Source organism: Trifolium pratense, linkage group LG2 (assembly GCF_020283565.1).
Source record: "Trifolium pratense cultivar HEN17-A07 linkage group LG2, ARS_RC_1.1, whole genome shotgun sequence".
Lineage (NCBI taxonomy): Eukaryota > Viridiplantae > Streptophyta > Magnoliopsida > Fabales > Fabaceae > Trifolium > Trifolium pratense.
Genome location: NC_060060.1, coordinates 6,376,774 through 6,393,527, shown reverse-complemented (window position 1 = coordinate 6,393,527; position 16,754 = coordinate 6,376,774). Strand labels below are relative to the sequence as shown.

General features: G+C 33.2%; 2 protein-coding genes across 3 annotated transcripts; one reads left to right on the top strand and one right to left on the bottom strand.

Annotated features, from left to right (window-relative positions):
• Positions 1-2,365: 2,365 nt before the first annotated feature.
• Positions 2,366-7,971, top strand: LOC123906633 (mediator of RNA polymerase II transcription subunit 27). The gene is made up of 8 exons (XM_045956586.1): positions 2,366-2,740; positions 2,844-3,009; positions 3,956-4,397; positions 5,318-5,377; positions 5,471-5,539; positions 5,645-5,688; positions 5,769-5,966; positions 7,435-7,971. The coding sequence occupies exons 1-7, from the start codon at positions 2,437-2,439 to the stop codon at positions 5,941-5,943; spliced, it is 1,260 nt and encodes a 419-aa protein (XP_045812542.1). The 5' UTR covers positions 2,366-2,436; the 3' UTR covers positions 5,944-5,966; positions 7,435-7,971.
• Positions 7,972-11,564: 3,593 nt separating this feature from the next.
• Positions 11,565-16,583, bottom strand: LOC123906631 (mitogen-activated protein kinase kinase 3). 2 transcript variants are annotated; one of them, XM_045956584.1, is made up of 9 exons: positions 16,323-16,583; positions 15,958-16,230; positions 13,871-14,089; positions 13,634-13,771; positions 13,336-13,503; positions 13,094-13,207; positions 12,639-12,746; positions 12,435-12,526; positions 11,565-11,975 (listed from the first exon to the last, which is right to left on the bottom strand). In XM_045956584.1, exons 1-9 carry the CDS (start codon positions 16,422-16,424, stop codon positions 11,615-11,617), a joined length of 1,575 nt encoding a protein of 524 aa, XP_045812540.1. In that variant the 5' UTR covers positions 16,425-16,583; the 3' UTR covers positions 11,565-11,614. The 2 variants fall into 2 exon arrangements, with proteins under 2 accessions (XP_045812540.1, XP_045812541.1); XM_045956585.1 differs by having other exon boundaries at positions 15,958-16,223; positions 16,323-16,582.
• Between the last annotated feature and the right edge of the window lie 171 nt (positions 16,584-16,754).

Here is a 16,754-nt window from a genome sequence, read left to right as displayed (position 1 = left end):
AGAGTTAGTTAATTTTTTAAGATTTGGTGTATTAATCTTGTAAGTTGTTTACAAAGCATATAATTATATATGTTCGGTGTTTTGATGTAAGAGTGTGAGTATCGCTTGTGCTAATTTTCTAATATTATTAGGGCATCTCCAATGTAAGTATCTTATTGAGTTCTTAAGGCTAAGCAACCATGTCTTATTTTTTTTTATCATTGGAGTTGGATGACATGGCATTGGAAGTTGCTTAAAAATAGGGGATGGAACTTCATATTGCAACTCTTAACTTGGGTGGCTTAACAATAAAAATCATTATTTTAATAGGTATTAGTGGGTCCCATAGTTATTATTCTTAATAGGTATTAGTGACATACATGATGGTAATTTTGATTACGATCATGTCGATAATGACACTCCATCGGCTAAAGTATCTCATGATCCTCATCCACTCTTTTTAGAAACATACATGCAAAGGCGAGCACATATGTGTGAAAAACAAATTCATCATCAACTTCAAGCAGATTTGGTGGAGCATATTTGGGAACACTTCAGGCATGAGAACAACGAAAATTAATTTATAAAATTTATTGTTATGTATTTTATTTTATTATGTATTTCTTATTGTTGCGTATTTTTCGTCATTTGCTAGTTATTGTCGCTATGTATTTCTCATCGTTTAAAATAAATTTATTATATTTTTATGTATTTATTATATATTTTTAATGTTTTTTAAACATTTATTGGATTTAACCATATATATTAATAAAATAATTGATATAAAAAATTTAAATCAAAATTAAATGAAAATAAAAAATATATATAAATTGGTGGGGTCAAATATGAGTTGCTTATTTTAATGCCATTGGAGTAAAATTGGTGAAAGTTGCTTATCAAATTCTTAAATCCAACATGGCAATTTGGGTCCACAAAAAGTAACTTAAGCCACCCATCTAAGTTCCCCCATTGGAGATGCCCTTATTGTTAGGGACGCATCTAAAAAATCATCTAACAGTGGATCAGAATATATAAAGCTAAAGAACAAAAGAAAAAATGGTCTTTAAAGACTATAATTTTGAAATGGATCAAAATTTACAAACACATTGGTATGTATTTTTTCTTAGTAATTGAATTGAAAATAATTTTCACCGTTAGATATATAGAGACATCTCTTTGTACTATAATTTTCACTCTGAGATATACAGAGACATCTCTTTGATCATAGTATAAACCTCAATTCAACAATAATTTTTACAACAAAAAAGCTCAATTTTTTATGACTTGCAAATTTGGTGAAAGCTAATGCTTCATTAAGAAAAGATGTTAAAAATAGTACTAAGAGGTCGGATATCAAGTTTTAAAAAAAAAAATACTAACAAGCAAAGAGTGAATATGAATAAAACGAAGCATAAGAGATGTACATAAGGGCATTTTCAATAAGAGTATCATAAAAAGTATCATAGGTTAATGATCCGTACCTTAATTTTTTTTATCCTTGAAGTTTCATGATGTGACATAGAGAGTATCAAAATTGATGATACGTTACCTTAAATACCGTATCATCAATTTAATATCATTAATTTCAGTTAAAAAAATAAATATAAAAAGGATCATTTGCTAATAATGTATCATACCCAAATGGTATCACCATTTGAGCAAAATATGTATGAATTGCATAAATATTACATTGCATTGCAATGACCACTTATTAGTAATGTATGATATCCAAAGTGGTATCACCATTAGAGATGCTCTAAGATAAGTAAGTTTGAGATTTTGATATGAAGAAAAACTTATTAATATTCATATTGAATTATTAATTATTTCATATTGAATTATTAATTATTAATATTCATGTTGAGTTCTATACTTTTATTTATAGAACTCGACTAATAATCAATAGAATAACAATTTCTAATAAGTTCTATACTATACATAACATGACAACTTTTAATGTATTTAACAACATTTTATCTTGAACGGTACTTGATAGATAAAAAATTATCATATGATTTAATAAGGCACAAAATTTTCAATTTTTTCCTGATTTTTTGTCCCACAATTTGTCCAACCTCATAACCACTTTTAAATCAAATACAATAAAATTGAAATTGTTTTATTCATTCCTTTAATTTTTAGCAGATCAAACATACTTTAATTATATCAATTTTTTCTCACATCTAAATGGCTAAATAAATCTATCTAGACATAAATAGATATAAAAGAAGCTCACTCTATTTTATCCTACGATATTTTATCATGTATTGTTCCGTTCAATATTTATCTTTTCATATCAAACGGATGTTAATTATGGATTATAGTTGTAATATTTGATGGGCCTATAGTGTTTAAGAAGGCCCAAGCCCAACCTAATCCAAGTTGCACGAAAACACTAACCGAGAAGGATCATACTATCTTTTCTTTTTGACACCCCAAGCAGTTGAAACAGTGCAAATGCAACAGACTCAGCAGCAACAGCACCAAGCCACGGCGGCAGCAACTATCTCAACCACCACCACTACCACTTCCACCGGAGGTTTCACGGCTGAGGCACCGCCTAAGCAAGTTGCTATAGCAATGGAAAAACTCGGACAAGCTGAAAGAATCATCGCCGATATACGAATTGGCGCCGATCGTCTTCTCGAAGCTCTTTTCATCTCCGCCGGTCAACCTCATCAAGGGAACAATAAGCCTATTCAAGTTTTCGTTAAAGAACATGAATGTATGCAACAGCATTTTCAAGATCTTCGATCTCTTGGTATGCAATTACGTTTCAATTCCATTTTAAGGGTTTTAGTATCTTTGATGTCGTTTTAGGGTTATACAGATTGATTTTCGTTGTCGTTTAATTGATTTGTTAGGAAAGGAGCTTGAGGAAGCTGCAGTTCTCAGTGAATCGGCTCGGTCGCGGAAGGATGTTTGGGGATTGAATATGCCATTGGTTTGTCCGGATGGCGCCGTCGTTGCTTATGCTTGGAAACGACAACTCGCTGCTCAAGCTGGTGCTTCTGCCACTGATAGGAGTAGGTTCGTTTCAGCTCTTTTCGGTTTTGTAGTTAGTTAGCTAGTTAGTTAGTTAGTTAGCTAGTTAGTTAGTTCATTTTGATGAATGTTGTTGGGGTATTGTGGAAAGGAGGAATTGGATCAATGAGTCAATCAACTTTTTAGTGTACGTTTGGTTTTGCGGCGAGAAAAATGATTTTGAGTGAATTGATTGTGTAAAATTGATTCTGACTAAAATTGAGTTTAAGATTAAGTTATTTATGTTTGGATACATTTATGTAAAGGTGAGTTGAACAATAAATCTGAGTGTAAAAATCAATTCTAGAATGATAAACTACAAATTCTAACTGCAAGTAGAATCAATTTTGGAAGCAAAATCAATTATAGTCTAGAGAAACCAAACATACATTAACTTAAAAAAAGACAGTGAATTGAATGTTGGAATCCGATGTTCTTAATTAGAGAAGAGTTTATTTGTTTCTGAAGATTTATGTTCATATTTAAGTGAATAGAGTATGTTAGTTCTTAAAATTTAGCTATTACCTCCCAAATTTGTAACAAGCAACAGTCATACATAAAATGAGGGTTAGCCAGGTTAGTCTGCGAGATAACAACCTCATACCTATGTGTAGAAATATAATTATTAGTATGAGTATGCTAGTTTGTTGTAGTATAAGGCTAGATGCAAGGCTGTGGTTTTCTTTTTGTCAAGCTGTAAATTTACAGATTTTGATCACTTCGGCCCACTTTCATGAAGTTCTATCTCCGGTATCAGCTTGACTGAAATTAACTTGAACCACTATTCTTCCCAACCATTTAGTTGCTCTACTTTCTTCTGTGGAATTTGGGGATTGGGGGAGTTTGTAAGCTTCCTTTTGTTATTACATGGATATGATTTATCTTGTTGACTTCTCAATGCTGCTGACCCATGTTACATTAGCTGCTCACTTAGGCTTTTGAATGATTTCAGGTTAGCTCTCAAAGCTTTTACTGATCAGAAAAGACGTTTTTTCCCCCATCTTGAGGATGGAATTGAGACTAATGAATCAATTTCAAAGAAACAATGTGGGTCTGAAGAAGTTGCATTTGATCCTAAGGAAGAAATTAGTTTTCTAAGGACATTACCAGATGTTCTCAAGTCCTTGGAAAAGGATGTGCCAAATGTGAAAATTTCAACTTTTGAACGACTGGACTGGTTAAAAACTGCTTCCACACTTGCTTCTTCATCAAATGAGAGTTCTGAGGAACATAACTATCGTGGTTCTAATAAGCGAAGGTTAGGATCAATGGTTGTTCCAGAGAAGGTTGCAGTGATAGAATTGTTGTTCCCATCTATCTTAAGAGCTGTTATATCCTTGCATCCTGCTGGTTCCACTGTTCCTGATGCTGTAGCTTTCTTTTCTCCAGACGAGGTATATTAATCATTATGGGTGTGAACTATTTGATTGTTGGCACACGTTATGGATATTATAAATAATGACTCAGATTAGTTCCGTGATGCTTATCGCGTGTTAGGTACCAGACAATCTGTTACAAAACCAGGGAGTTGAAATGCGATTGTATTAAAGAACAATATTTTAAACAATTATTCAGAACCAGTAGAATAAGGATTACAAAGGTTGGTTAAAGAAAAGACGCCATACCGAGAGTGCCTGCTCTTCCAAGTCTAACTGTTTTCCAACTTACGCTCTGAATAACTGTTATGCACACCGTGTATCTCCCTCTCTCAATTGGCAACTTGGCATTAAGTCATAACTCCTACCCCTTCGAAGATTTTGATGTAGTGCTTCACATCTCTTCTTTCTCCTCTCATGGACTTTAGTTATTTTGCGCTTTTGGGTCAAACCTGTTACACTGTGGTTAAATTTATTTTCACTTTCACCTCTCCTGAAGCCCAAATTGATAGAAATGCGGATTAGCTTTTGTAAACTTAGCTTGTATGAAGCACATCAAATTCCACAGCCACAAAACTTCAATTTCATCGTGCACCGCAAACTTTCATAGCTCTTTGGTTCTCTGCTAATGGCTTTTTCAAAGGAATTGACATTTCCTATTTGCAGAGACTAGACAGTGAATCCATTTTTTATATTCTTTCATTTTGCTTTCTCCTTGTTTTGGATATCATATTCCTTTGTTGTTTATGATGACTTATTTTATCTCTAATATAACTTATTTTTAATAGAAAAAAAAATAAATTAATTTGTTCTTTTCTTATTTCATAGTAAATTAAAAATTTGGTTGAATTTTACATCCATCCATTCCACATGATAACAGCTTCACAGTAACTCTGGCAGTCTGGCTCATTATGTTTAACTGTGCTTTGCTTTAATAGAGCGGAAGCTATGTACATGCAAGAGGATTATCAGTTCATCATGTGTATAGACATATTACGGTAATGGTCTCTGTTGCTAACATCTTATTTCCTGTGATCCTTTCAGCAACTGTTTGAAGTGTTCTGAATATAGTTTTTTATCTGCCACTGCAGGAATATGCAACGATAGCTGTACAATATTTTCTTGGTAACCAAGCTGAAACATCACTGTATTCTCTTTTGGTACTGACATAATCCCCCTTTTGCATATCATAACACTTGTTTTGGTTGGACGTTATCATTCTTGACAAAATCGAGGTTTCTTAGCTTTCTGTTTATTTGCTGTAGCACTGGATTTGCAGCTACCAGACTCTATTTTCAAAACCATGCAGGTTTAATTTGCAGTTTCCAGATCAATAGAGATTTCCATATCATGTGGCGGAGTTACTAATCTCAATTTTTTTGTGTACAGAAAATGTTCAAAGCTACTTGCCATGGATAAACAAGCAAATTTGTTGTTACCCCCAGTCCACCGGCCCTACTGGAAGTTTTCCTTTGCAAGAATTTTGTCAACCATATCTTCAAAGGACCAGAATTCAGATACTACTATGGCTTATCATATTGGCTGCCTCTCTGAGGAAATATGATTACACTGACCTTTTTATTTTAGGTAAGTCGAGTGCCATAATTGATGTTGAACTTCTAGAAGCAATTGTCTCAATTTCATTGTCAATTAGTTTTTACTTATGAGCGCCAACACTTCAAGTTGAAATCATGTCTGACACTAATGTGTTTGACTACATTCAATAATTTACATTTTCTCAAAATATTTTTGGTGTTTACATGATAGTGTCGTTCCTGTGTCTGTGTTTCATAAATAGATCCCCCTTCCTCCTGTATGATTTGTAAGGCACGGGTCGGCGGAATGATTTATCTTATATTAATTTATTGTTTGTTATTTCTTAGTTTATTTTTGGGTAGGAAAAGAGGGCTAAAGCCCTGTCATTTCTTAGTTTTAATCTTCATGAAACAAATGAGCACATGGTCTGTTGTGTAAGCTAGTGGCTGCATCTATTCTCTATTCTTTTACTTAATGTGGAACTTATGTTGTGGAGCTTTAGTATAATTACTTTTGAACAATGTTATACTTTGTTGGATTGCTTACACAAGCATGTGACTTGTGTAATTTTGTGGTTAAATGAAAATATTGTGTTTTTAGTAATGGTGGGGGTTAGTGAACAATTTTTTGGTGAAATAGGTTAAAAATTTTGTGAAAATTGTTGCACATGTTCAAAATATCTAGGTTTGTGATAAACAATAACAGTGCATGATTGTCAAGTATCTTGTTCAATTGCTATGTTTAAGGTCAAATTTGGTGGTTGTCCTTGAATATTAGCATGAATATGAATTAAGTTACTTTATCCCAATTTCATTTCATCCATTCCTTCATAACATGTTGATTGATTAGGAATCACATAGACCTATCCGGGTTAGATTGTGTGCAACTCTTATTGTTTACATATTTGAGAGCCGACTTGTGTTTAACTTTTTTATTTTGACTGAATCTTATTTTTTACTTTATATGTTTGATTCATGGATATGATCAAGACCATTTTTCTATTTTGAGTACGCCTACTTGGCCAAATTAAGTCCACCTTGCGAGTAGCGATCCTTATCAACCCCTCTGAGCCAAATTCAAAAATTTGAGTTTTCTTTTTAAATTAAAATCCTATACCCAAAAAAATAAAAAATAAATTCATGTCCTTTTGTCTTAGGATAGGAGTGTAATTATTTGAAATTAATGATGATCTTGAATTTGCAGTTCATTAAATCATGCACATATGAAATGATGAATTTAAAGATATTGATTGATTACAAACCCTTCAGTGATTGTGCATCATGTTTGAACTTGTTTTAAGAATTTTAATAGGATTTTTATTTGAAGACAGACAAAGTTCTAAGGTGGGGATGGTTGATAATTGACAAATTTACTGCTTTTTACATATATTTTATTGTCACTTATTAACTTGTTTTACAAGTAATCTAAGGAAAATCTTCCAATTTATTGTAAATATTATAATTAATTGGTTTTTCTGTACTAGTATAACTACTTTAACCTATTTCCATATGTTTTGTAGGATTTATTGTTCAAAGAAACATAGATTGGAAAATATCAAGGATTATTAGCCTATGTACATAAGCTGAGCAAGCTGAAGTGAGCCAAAAGCGATTCAAAACAAAAATCCAAGGAAATTGCAAGAGCAGATTCACTAAGCGAGAATCACTTTGCTTAACGGTTCACGGAGGCTTTAGTAACCATAAGGACGAGTTAGAATTTCTATGCATTTGAAGAAACGTCAATTTGCTAGTATGTACAAAAATCCACTTTTCTATAAATAGAAACTAAGATTCATAATTTTGTATTGTATCATTGGAGAGTGAGTGAAAAACATAGAAAAAGAGAATTTTCAGCTAGATTTCATCATTGAAGACATTATAGCTTTGATTCCAAGTGTTTGATGTTTATCCGCTTCATCTCTACTTCTTTGTGCTAGCAACCATTATTAGTATGTGTAGGTAATTTGTATGTGTTAGGATTATGCCTAGTTAGATAGGATATTGATGTAAAATCTTAATCCGGTTGTTTCATTATATCGATAATTTATTTCTGTTAATGTTTTTTTAATGTTAAACTCCAGAATTGATTCATTGAAAGTGTATTATCTATTAAGAGTTGCAATAAAAGGTCTAACCTTGCATATAGTATAGACATAATGAGTATATTTATGGAAAAGCCTAAGTCATATCACTTAGCAGCTGCAAAGAGGATCCTAAGTTAACATTAGAGACAAATTGACTTTGGAATTCTATTTCCAGCCGGAGATAAAGGGAAAATGTGCAAATTGATGACATAAAAACTCCACTGCAGGCTATGTGCTTTTGTTAGAAGGATGACTGGTTTATTGGTGTTCAATGAAGGAACAAGTAGTGACACTCTCCATTCATGGGAGAAGTAAGCAAAGAAAGGGTGATGCTATATATCATAACCAAAATAGATCATGAATTACAAGTATTGTTTAATATGAACAAAAAAGAAACGAGTATTGTATAATTTTTAGTTATTAAAATACTAGTAAAATTAAAATCATCATAAGATGAATTCAAGTAACTTCCTGACACACTATATATCTACTTTTATCTTCTTCCTTTGTCCAGCTGAGTTGTTTACCCCAAACCTACTCTGTTTTAGACAAACAGAGATATTTAACTCTTTTTTCTTTACGCAAGAAATATTTAACTTTTGAAACCATTTTTATTGTTGCCAAACCTTTTTTTCTATTGCTATAGAGAGTTACAGGAGCATCTTGTTGTATCTAGTGATTAAAATATGTCATTTGTTTGCTTCTCGTGGAAAATATTTTTTTGAGATTAAGCATTTCCGGCAAAGGCAACATAAAGCTAGAGCATTGCAAGAGTGAAAACCAAGTAGATGATGTGTTAACCAAAAGTGTTCGAGTGGAAGTGTTCATGAAGTTAAGAGACTTGATGGAGATAGAGACAATCGACTAATATGAATTAAGAGACATATTTTTTGCAACCTGGTTTTGCACATGTCCGTGGGTTCAATGAGCTGTGCTCGTAATTGATACCTAACAATAGAAGTAATAGTCTCAATTTCATCGTCATTAGTTGTTACCTATGTACACCAACACTTCAAGTTGAAATCGTAAGCTAGCAAAAGATGTAGTCTCGAGACAGGCAACTAGAGTGTATGTCTAACAAAAACTCAAATAGTTCCTTATAAACATGCCTCCACGTCATCGATCCGTGCCAAAACTGCCTAATCAATAGTAACCAACAAACATTCATTCATTCGAAATAGTGCACAAACCTAAACAAACACAGAGTGAGTGAGTGAACAAACAAGAGAGCAAAGAAAAAAATGGTTGATGAGTTTCAACCTCATCCTGTCAAGGAACAACTTCCTGGTGTTGATTACTGCAATAGAAGTTCACCTTCATGGAGTAAGTAACTAACTAACAATTAATACCCCTTATGTTGTTCAAATTCCAATTTTCTAAGTAATGTGAGGCTTAACTCACACTTAATAAATCTAGACACACAACCGATCTAAACTTTATAATTTTTATCACAAAAACCAAATAAAGAATAAAGAGAAAATTTTGTTGAGGATTTTAGTGTGATTCTCTTTGGATTTTTATCCAACTTGCTTAACTCCAAAACCAAACACTAGTGAGACACACACACACACACACTAACAACGTTAATAAAATGTTCCATTCTTTTCACCCTTTTTATTACATCTATAGCTAGTCTTTCATTCATCGTATATACCATACATTAGAAAAGTATAAAATAGAAAACTCTTCTCTATATACTAGAATCTAAAGAAAATAAACAACACCTTGTTCAAGATCAACAAAATCTTCCTTCTTTTCTTCATGACACAGCTAGCTCTCATGTCTTTGACTCTTCCACTGTGAGTTTGTTTCCGATTCTAAATAACGCTAATTCTAAGTTAAACTTTATTTGTTTCACGGTCGAACTCTTCATTATCAAGGTCGTCTTCTCCTAAGAACCAGAGCTAATACAAAAATAATACCAATTAATTATTTTTAAGAAAACATGAATTATAATTTGTGTGCAATGTGTTAATTTGTTACTTTTTGATAATTTTTTAGAACAATGTTGATGGGACAAATCAACAAAATTATACAAGGAATATGGTAGATTAATATTCACAAGGTTTTTCAGCAACTAATTACTCTCAGGTACTAATTGGCTTAATTCTCTTCTTTTGATTTTACTACTCTATACACTTTAATTTTGTAATTGATAAAACTTTTTGTGTTATTTTTTGTTGGGAAAATCTTCATGCCAAGAACAATTTGGTTTTTTACTAGACACTTTCACTATAATTTGGTTAAATTTACCATCCATCTAAACATATACTAACTTTTGTTACCAAAAGAAGAGAAAATTGTAGTGTTATGAGAGATGGGCAGTGAAGACCAATATAATAATTGTGCAAGTTTCAATCAACTCTTTAACAGTTTGCATTTTTGGCCACTATGGTTCGTTTTTCTTGTCGCCGTGACCTTGTTCTATTAATTCCTTCCACCAAGACTGTAGTTCTTGATCTTTCTTCACTGTGTCATCATCTTTGTAGTAAAAGGAACAATAATCTTGAACCAATGTTTTGATTGCAAACCAAATCTCTAAGCTGTCTACTGCGTAAGGGTAATCGTTGATCAATAATCGAAGGCCATGCGGCGACGTTGAATCTTCAACAGTCATTCCTCTGAAGACAAATATGACCAATTGATGTTGGAATGTGTATTTCATAAGGAAATCTCTATTAAACTCATGAAATCTTGATGACCCTCAAGGAACATGCATTACATGCCCCATTTTGGAAGGATCCTATTTTAATGATGTTTTTTTAATGTAGCTTTGTTCCCTCCAAGCCTGTCTGTTTGGAAGCTGTCACTGAACTTGATGTCATATACTTATAGATGAGAGCCATGTTGGTGCCATCATCAAAGTAACCTATAAGATTAAGACCAGTCAAGTATTTATGATGAACTACAGCAAAAAGTTTGGCCTGTCAATCAGAAAAGAAAACCATAGTTCTGAACCTGAAATTCATATTTTAAGACCTGATTTTTGTGTGTGATTCAATTGGTGTTAACTTGTGTTGTTCTATATGTTGTTCTTCATCTTGTTCTTGTGTTGTTTTTCTCCCACGCGTAGCAAACAAAATGAATCTGAATTCCTGGATTTCAATCCATAAAACTTGATTTCGGAAAGTGCGTTACAAACGTAAGCGTTTTGGAAACGTATAATCCGAACTTTAAGCATTTTCGGAAGTTAACTTCCGAAGTTAATTTAATTTCGAATTGTAGAATCCAAACTAGGGATATTTTGAGATTTTTTTGGGGTCTGAGAGCAACTAGGGGAGCCTAAAGAGCAAAATTCGAAGGTTTATCGATTGGATTTTGGACAAACTCGTGGGGTCGTGGGCGCTTAATCAAAGGCCTACTCAATTAGGTAAATTACATTTTTTATAGGTGTATTTACAGTAAAGGTCGTGACTCTAAAAAGTTGTGCACTTTAATGTCACTTAAAATAAAAGACACAACATAACAAATTTGTTCCATTTCATCCTCAATTATGTACCAAACACTTTTATATTATTTTATTTTTGATAAACTATTTTTGTATTTGCAGGATTAAGCAAATACAGTAACAAAAATAATGTAACATTATTCATATAAAAATAATAATAATGTATCATTATTTGTTAATGTACAATTCTTGTTTAACTATAGTATAACATCCAATATTACTAGTTGGTTCCACTATGAATTGTTCATGAAATATACCCATTCTCTTGTTAGAAATATCAATTCCAAGATCCTTAAAGTTTGGTAATCCATCTACTTGAATACCATCTCCACATATGAGAAATTGATTACCAACTATGAATGATCCCGAGACTCTTATTGCAATTCCATCTTCACCGTGCGCTCGGCATTGAAGCTTCTCAACCACATGTACCAACTTTTCCGGAGGCCAATCGCCAATTAATGTAGTTCGAATAGTTGATAGAGTCATGAAGATATTGTTAGGACCAACATGTTGTTTCCCCGAGAAGCTGCAAAACATACAAGACTAATGTTAGATGATCCAGAACGCTTCAAAAGTTCGATAAAAAGACCTCACTTATTCTTGATATGATGCTAACAATACACTCTTTCTAATACACCCTTACGTGGATTAATCATAAAGAGTGTATTTTAAGAGAGATTTAATTTGTATGCATTTACTGTGCAAAACTTTTTTATACGTGCATCCAAATCACATTACCATGTCGATATTTTCCAAGATATATGTGAAAGTAACATAACAAAAATGATATCATGATAACAAAGTGATGTTATCGTGATTTGAATTGATATCATGTTTAAATAGAAAATACTGTTACTGTATATCAATTAATCTCATTTCAGAGTGTTTTCTATGTTGATGGTATTCCTCTTAAGCATATCAAAAAGAATGTAAATGAAAAAACAAATTGATGCAAAATTAAAATATACAAAAAAAAGGTACACACCTGAAAATTGAGTTTTCCTTATATAAGTTCTTTGTATGTTGCCACAAATTATCAGGTCCATCAATTAGTAAGTAATAATGTATTGTCAACATCTGCAGAGAAAATTCGAAGTAAAAACAGCTTCAGATTAAATCTCCCTGAACTCTTGACACAAACCATTAGACAATGTCAAAATCTATATAGCTATATATCTATGTAACTTACATCTGCCAAGTCCTTCATTCTTTGCGTAGGATCAAAAACATTGCGAACAAATCCAGCTAAATCTGCCTTGGCAGTCTCATATTTTGTAATGAAGGGGTGCGAAAGAAGCTGCAGGATAACACCAAATTATCAAGTTCAAATCATCACATTTATGTCTAATGGAGTGTCTAAATGAAAGATCAACATCAAAATTTGTGTGAAATGTTGGAACCAACATATATTCTAAATAAAAGATTATACTTTCAACGATAAAAGAATCCAAAAGAAAACTGAAATGCAAAATAAAAACAAATCTCTACACCAAGGCAGATTCATACTTTGTGATAAGGTGTGCAAAAGAATGTGTACTAAACGCTAAATATCTTGTGGTTTAGGTATGGTAGTTGCAAAATGCAAAATAGAAAATGCTATACACAATGCTGATATGATATCAAGGTCTGTCTCGTTTCTCTTACCTGCTCTGCCGTTGGTCTGTTATCTGGATCCTTCAGTAAGCATGCATCGACAAAGGAGCAGAATTCAGGTGAAAACTTCTCTTTTGACGGAGATGGTGATGGATCATCAAGGATCTGTCATAAAAAGCAAGTATAGTTATTTGCAAACAGAAGTACATGCGTGCAATAAGATTAGCAGAATGGAGCCGACATGTGCAGCATTCTGTCAAACTAAATGAAACAAATAAAGCGTCGGCGCACACCTGTAACATAAGATTGACAGGACCTTCGTTAGCCGTATATGGGAATTCTCCTGTACCACACTCGAGAAGTGCAAGACCGAGGCTCCAAATATCAGCCGGATAAGAATAGCTTTCATTTCGAATTCGCTCAGGTGACATGTATGTAACAGTTCCAACAAATGTAGCACACTGAAAAGGTACACTATATATTAGTATTGTACTCCTGAGTTGGCCAAAGAATGAAGTTTACATTCGCAAACAATTCTACAAAAGAAATGCATGACAATAACAAACTGAGACTAATAGAGTATATACTAACCATTGCAACTGAATTCTCTAAGCCAGCACTAATACCAAAATCGGTAATTTTCGGCTCCCCTTTGAGATTTACAAGTAAATTAGCAGGCTTTATGTCTCTGTGAACTAAATATCTGACTCCATGAAGATAGCTTAGACCCTTCCAAAAGATAAAAAACCAAACAAGTTAGCATATCACTATTCTCAATGTTTTCAGTAATGAAACTCAAAATGGAAAGTAAGAATATATGTTCCTTACATGTAAGAGCTTCCGAAACATGGATGATAAAATAGGTTCGGGTATCATTCTATGCGTTCGCAAAATATCTGCAAGTGATCCTCCATCCATGTACTCTAAAGCTATGCTTATTTGTCCTGAGTCTGGAGTGTAAAATGCACCATGAAATTCCACAAGACCCTCGTTACAAGGTGCTTCACATAACGTCCTTATCTCAGTAAGTAACTGCTGCCTTTTCTCCTAATTGGCACGAAAAATATCACACTATAAGACAATATGAAATTATTATGATTTGGCCATCTTAAATGTTTGAGATTTCTTCCATGTTGTATACTAATCATATCATCAATAGAGTCACACAAATAAAGGGTCTAGCAAATTCATAACTTCAAAACCAGTGTTTTCAATTGTGGATTGTAGAAAATAGCGGTTTGTTCAAATTCCGCAATGTTACAGTGTTATAGCAACATTATAGCTTCTATTCAACAAACATTCTGTACTAAATAATATATCGCGGGACAATAGAGGTTTGTTCAAATTTTGCTACATTATAGTGCCACTATTTGACAACACTCTTTAAAACATAACATCGAGAGTCAAGAGGTATCACAGAGCATCAAGAAAATACCATATGAATAAGTTTATGGAAGAACTAAAAGCAACAAGAGAAACACATTCATTTCCGTCAAAAAAAACAAAAGAAACACATTCATATTATCAGAATTGAGAAAGAATTGGGATTGAAGAGAACTAAGAGACATTTCTTATACGTTCAAACCGAAAAGATGAATACAATACAAGGGTATTATTGACAGTTAGAAAATAAGGCACAGAAAAAGGTAGTTATAAAAATATAAAAAACTGCCAGGGTTTGAAAAAAGGTTCAAAATTGCAAAGTGGGCTACTACATAACCGTTTTTTATGTGGCCGAAACTGCAAAACAGCCGCAGTTGAGCCAGTTTCAGCCGCATTTGACAGTGTGATTCTCAGCAGTATCAAGGATTGCAATACAACCATTACCACAACCTCTGTTCAAAACCCCTAATAACTACCTTATGGCTGTGCTAACTTGCTAACTACGTGGGGCTGTATACAATTGATATCTATGTAACATGAGATTCTCAGCACTATCAAGGAATATAATACAAGGGTATTATTGATAATTAGAAAATAAGGCGTGGACAAAGGTAGTTATCAATAACTACCAGGGGTTTAAAAAAAAGGTTTGAAATTGCGAAGTGGGCTACTACAAAACTGTTTTTTATGTGGCCGAAACCGCAACGCGACCGCGGTTGATCCAGTTTCAGCTGCATTTGACAACGATTCTCAGCAGTATTAAAGATCCACTTTCCATGTTGTTCTTATATACTAATCATATCATCAAAAAAGTCACACAAATGAAGGGTCTAGCAAATTCATAACTTCAAAACCAGTGTTTTCAATTGCAGATTGTAGAAAATAGCAGTTTGTTCAAATTCCACAACAATACAGTGTTATAGCAACATTATAGCTTTCATTTGACAACATTCATTTGATAACACTCTAGCGCCGCTATTATAGGTTTGTTCAAATTTTACTACATTATAGCGCCGCTATTTGATAACACTCTTCAAAACATAACACTCTGACTCAAGAGGTAACACGGAGCATCAAGAAAATACCACATGAATAAGTTATGAAAGAACTAAAAGCAACAACAAAAATACACATTTATATTCTCAGGATTGAGAAAGAATTGGGATTGAAGAGAGCTAAGAGACATTTCATATTAATTCCAATAAACCCTTGTATTGTATTATTGATAGTTAGAAAATAAGGTGCAGAAAAAGGTAGTTATCAATAACTACCAGGGTTTTAAAAAAAGGTTCGAAATTGCAAAGTAGGCTACTACATAACTGCTTTTATGGGGCCGAAACGGCGAAACCACAACGCAGACGCAGTTGAGCTAGTTTCAGCTGCATTTGACAGTGTGATTCTCAGCAATATCAAGGACTGCAATACGACCAGTACCACAACCGCTGTTTAAAACCCCTAATAAATACCTTATGGCTATGCTAACTATGTGGGGCCGTATACAAATGATATCTATGCAACATGAGATAGAATACCTTCTCAAAGATATTGATCTTCTTTAATGCAAGAACTCTATGTGTTGGTATATGCATAGCTCTTTGAACAACACTACTCGCACCACTACCAATTGCTCCAAAAATTCTCATCTCATGAGAACCACATCTATAAGTCTTTTCACTTTCATCGTCAACCAACCTCCTCGATCTTGATGATGATGATGATGTGCTGCACTTCTGTAATCCAAGTTCATTGATATTATAAACACCGTACGATCTACTCAACAAATTCACCGTTCCACCATCTGAAAACTAACCAACCAATTGAACAAAAACAAATTAATAAAATTTCACAACAAATTTGGTTGAGAAGAAAATTGAGAAAAGACGGTAAAGATTTTTACCGTATAAGAATCATTTGGGTCTAAAGTTGAAGTTGATGAGAAACCCTTCTCAGCATCAAACAATGGTGCAAGCTTTTTTCTCAATTCCTCTAAACCAGACATTATAAAGAAATTAGGGTTTGATCTGCGCACAGTATAGTGATCGATCAATTCTTCTTCTTCTTCGGAAACTTGTGAGTGAGACTCTATAAGTGAGAGACGGTTACCGTCGAAGAAGAAGATGATGAAGAATACAGTTAAAAAAATTAAGTGTTGTTTCCTACTATTTTTTAAAGGAGAATGTTAACATGTGCCCTTAAGGCACATGTGCCCTTAAGGCACATGTTAAGGAAACAAAAATAGAAACAATTAAATGCTAATTTGTGCTTTTTAACATTTGAAGCATTAAATTTCTAGCATCATTAAATGTCGAGTTTCTATATTTGGATATCT

What these genes read in the sequence shown, in the direction of transcription:
- LOC123906631 (XM_045956584.1), bottom strand. Translation starts at nt 16,424, where the DNA reads ATGTCTGGTTTAGAGGAATTGAGAAAAAAGCTTGCACCATTGTTTGAT. An exon ending in ACCCAAATGATTCTTATACG is followed by an intron (nt 16,231 to 16,322) that starts GTAAAAATCTTT and finishes TTGGTTGGTTAG; the next exon opens with TTTTCAGATGGTGGAACGGT. An exon ending in GAATGAAGGACTTGGCAGAT is followed by an intron (nt 12,527 to 12,638) that starts GTAAGTTACATA and finishes TTTTCTCTGCAG; the next exon opens with ATGTTGACAATACATTATTA.
- LOC123906633 (XM_045956586.1), top strand. Translation starts at nt 2,437, where the DNA reads ATGCAACAGACTCAGCAGCAACAGCACCAAGCCACGGCGGCAGCAACT. An exon ending in ATGTGTATAGACATATTACG is followed by an intron (nt 5,378 to 5,470) that starts GTAATGGTCTCT and finishes CTGCCACTGCAG; the next exon opens with GAATATGCAACGATAGCTGT. An exon ending in CATCACTGTATTCTCTTTTG is followed by an intron (nt 5,540 to 5,644) that starts GTACTGACATAA and finishes TATTTGCTGTAG; the next exon opens with CACTGGATTTGCAGCTACCA.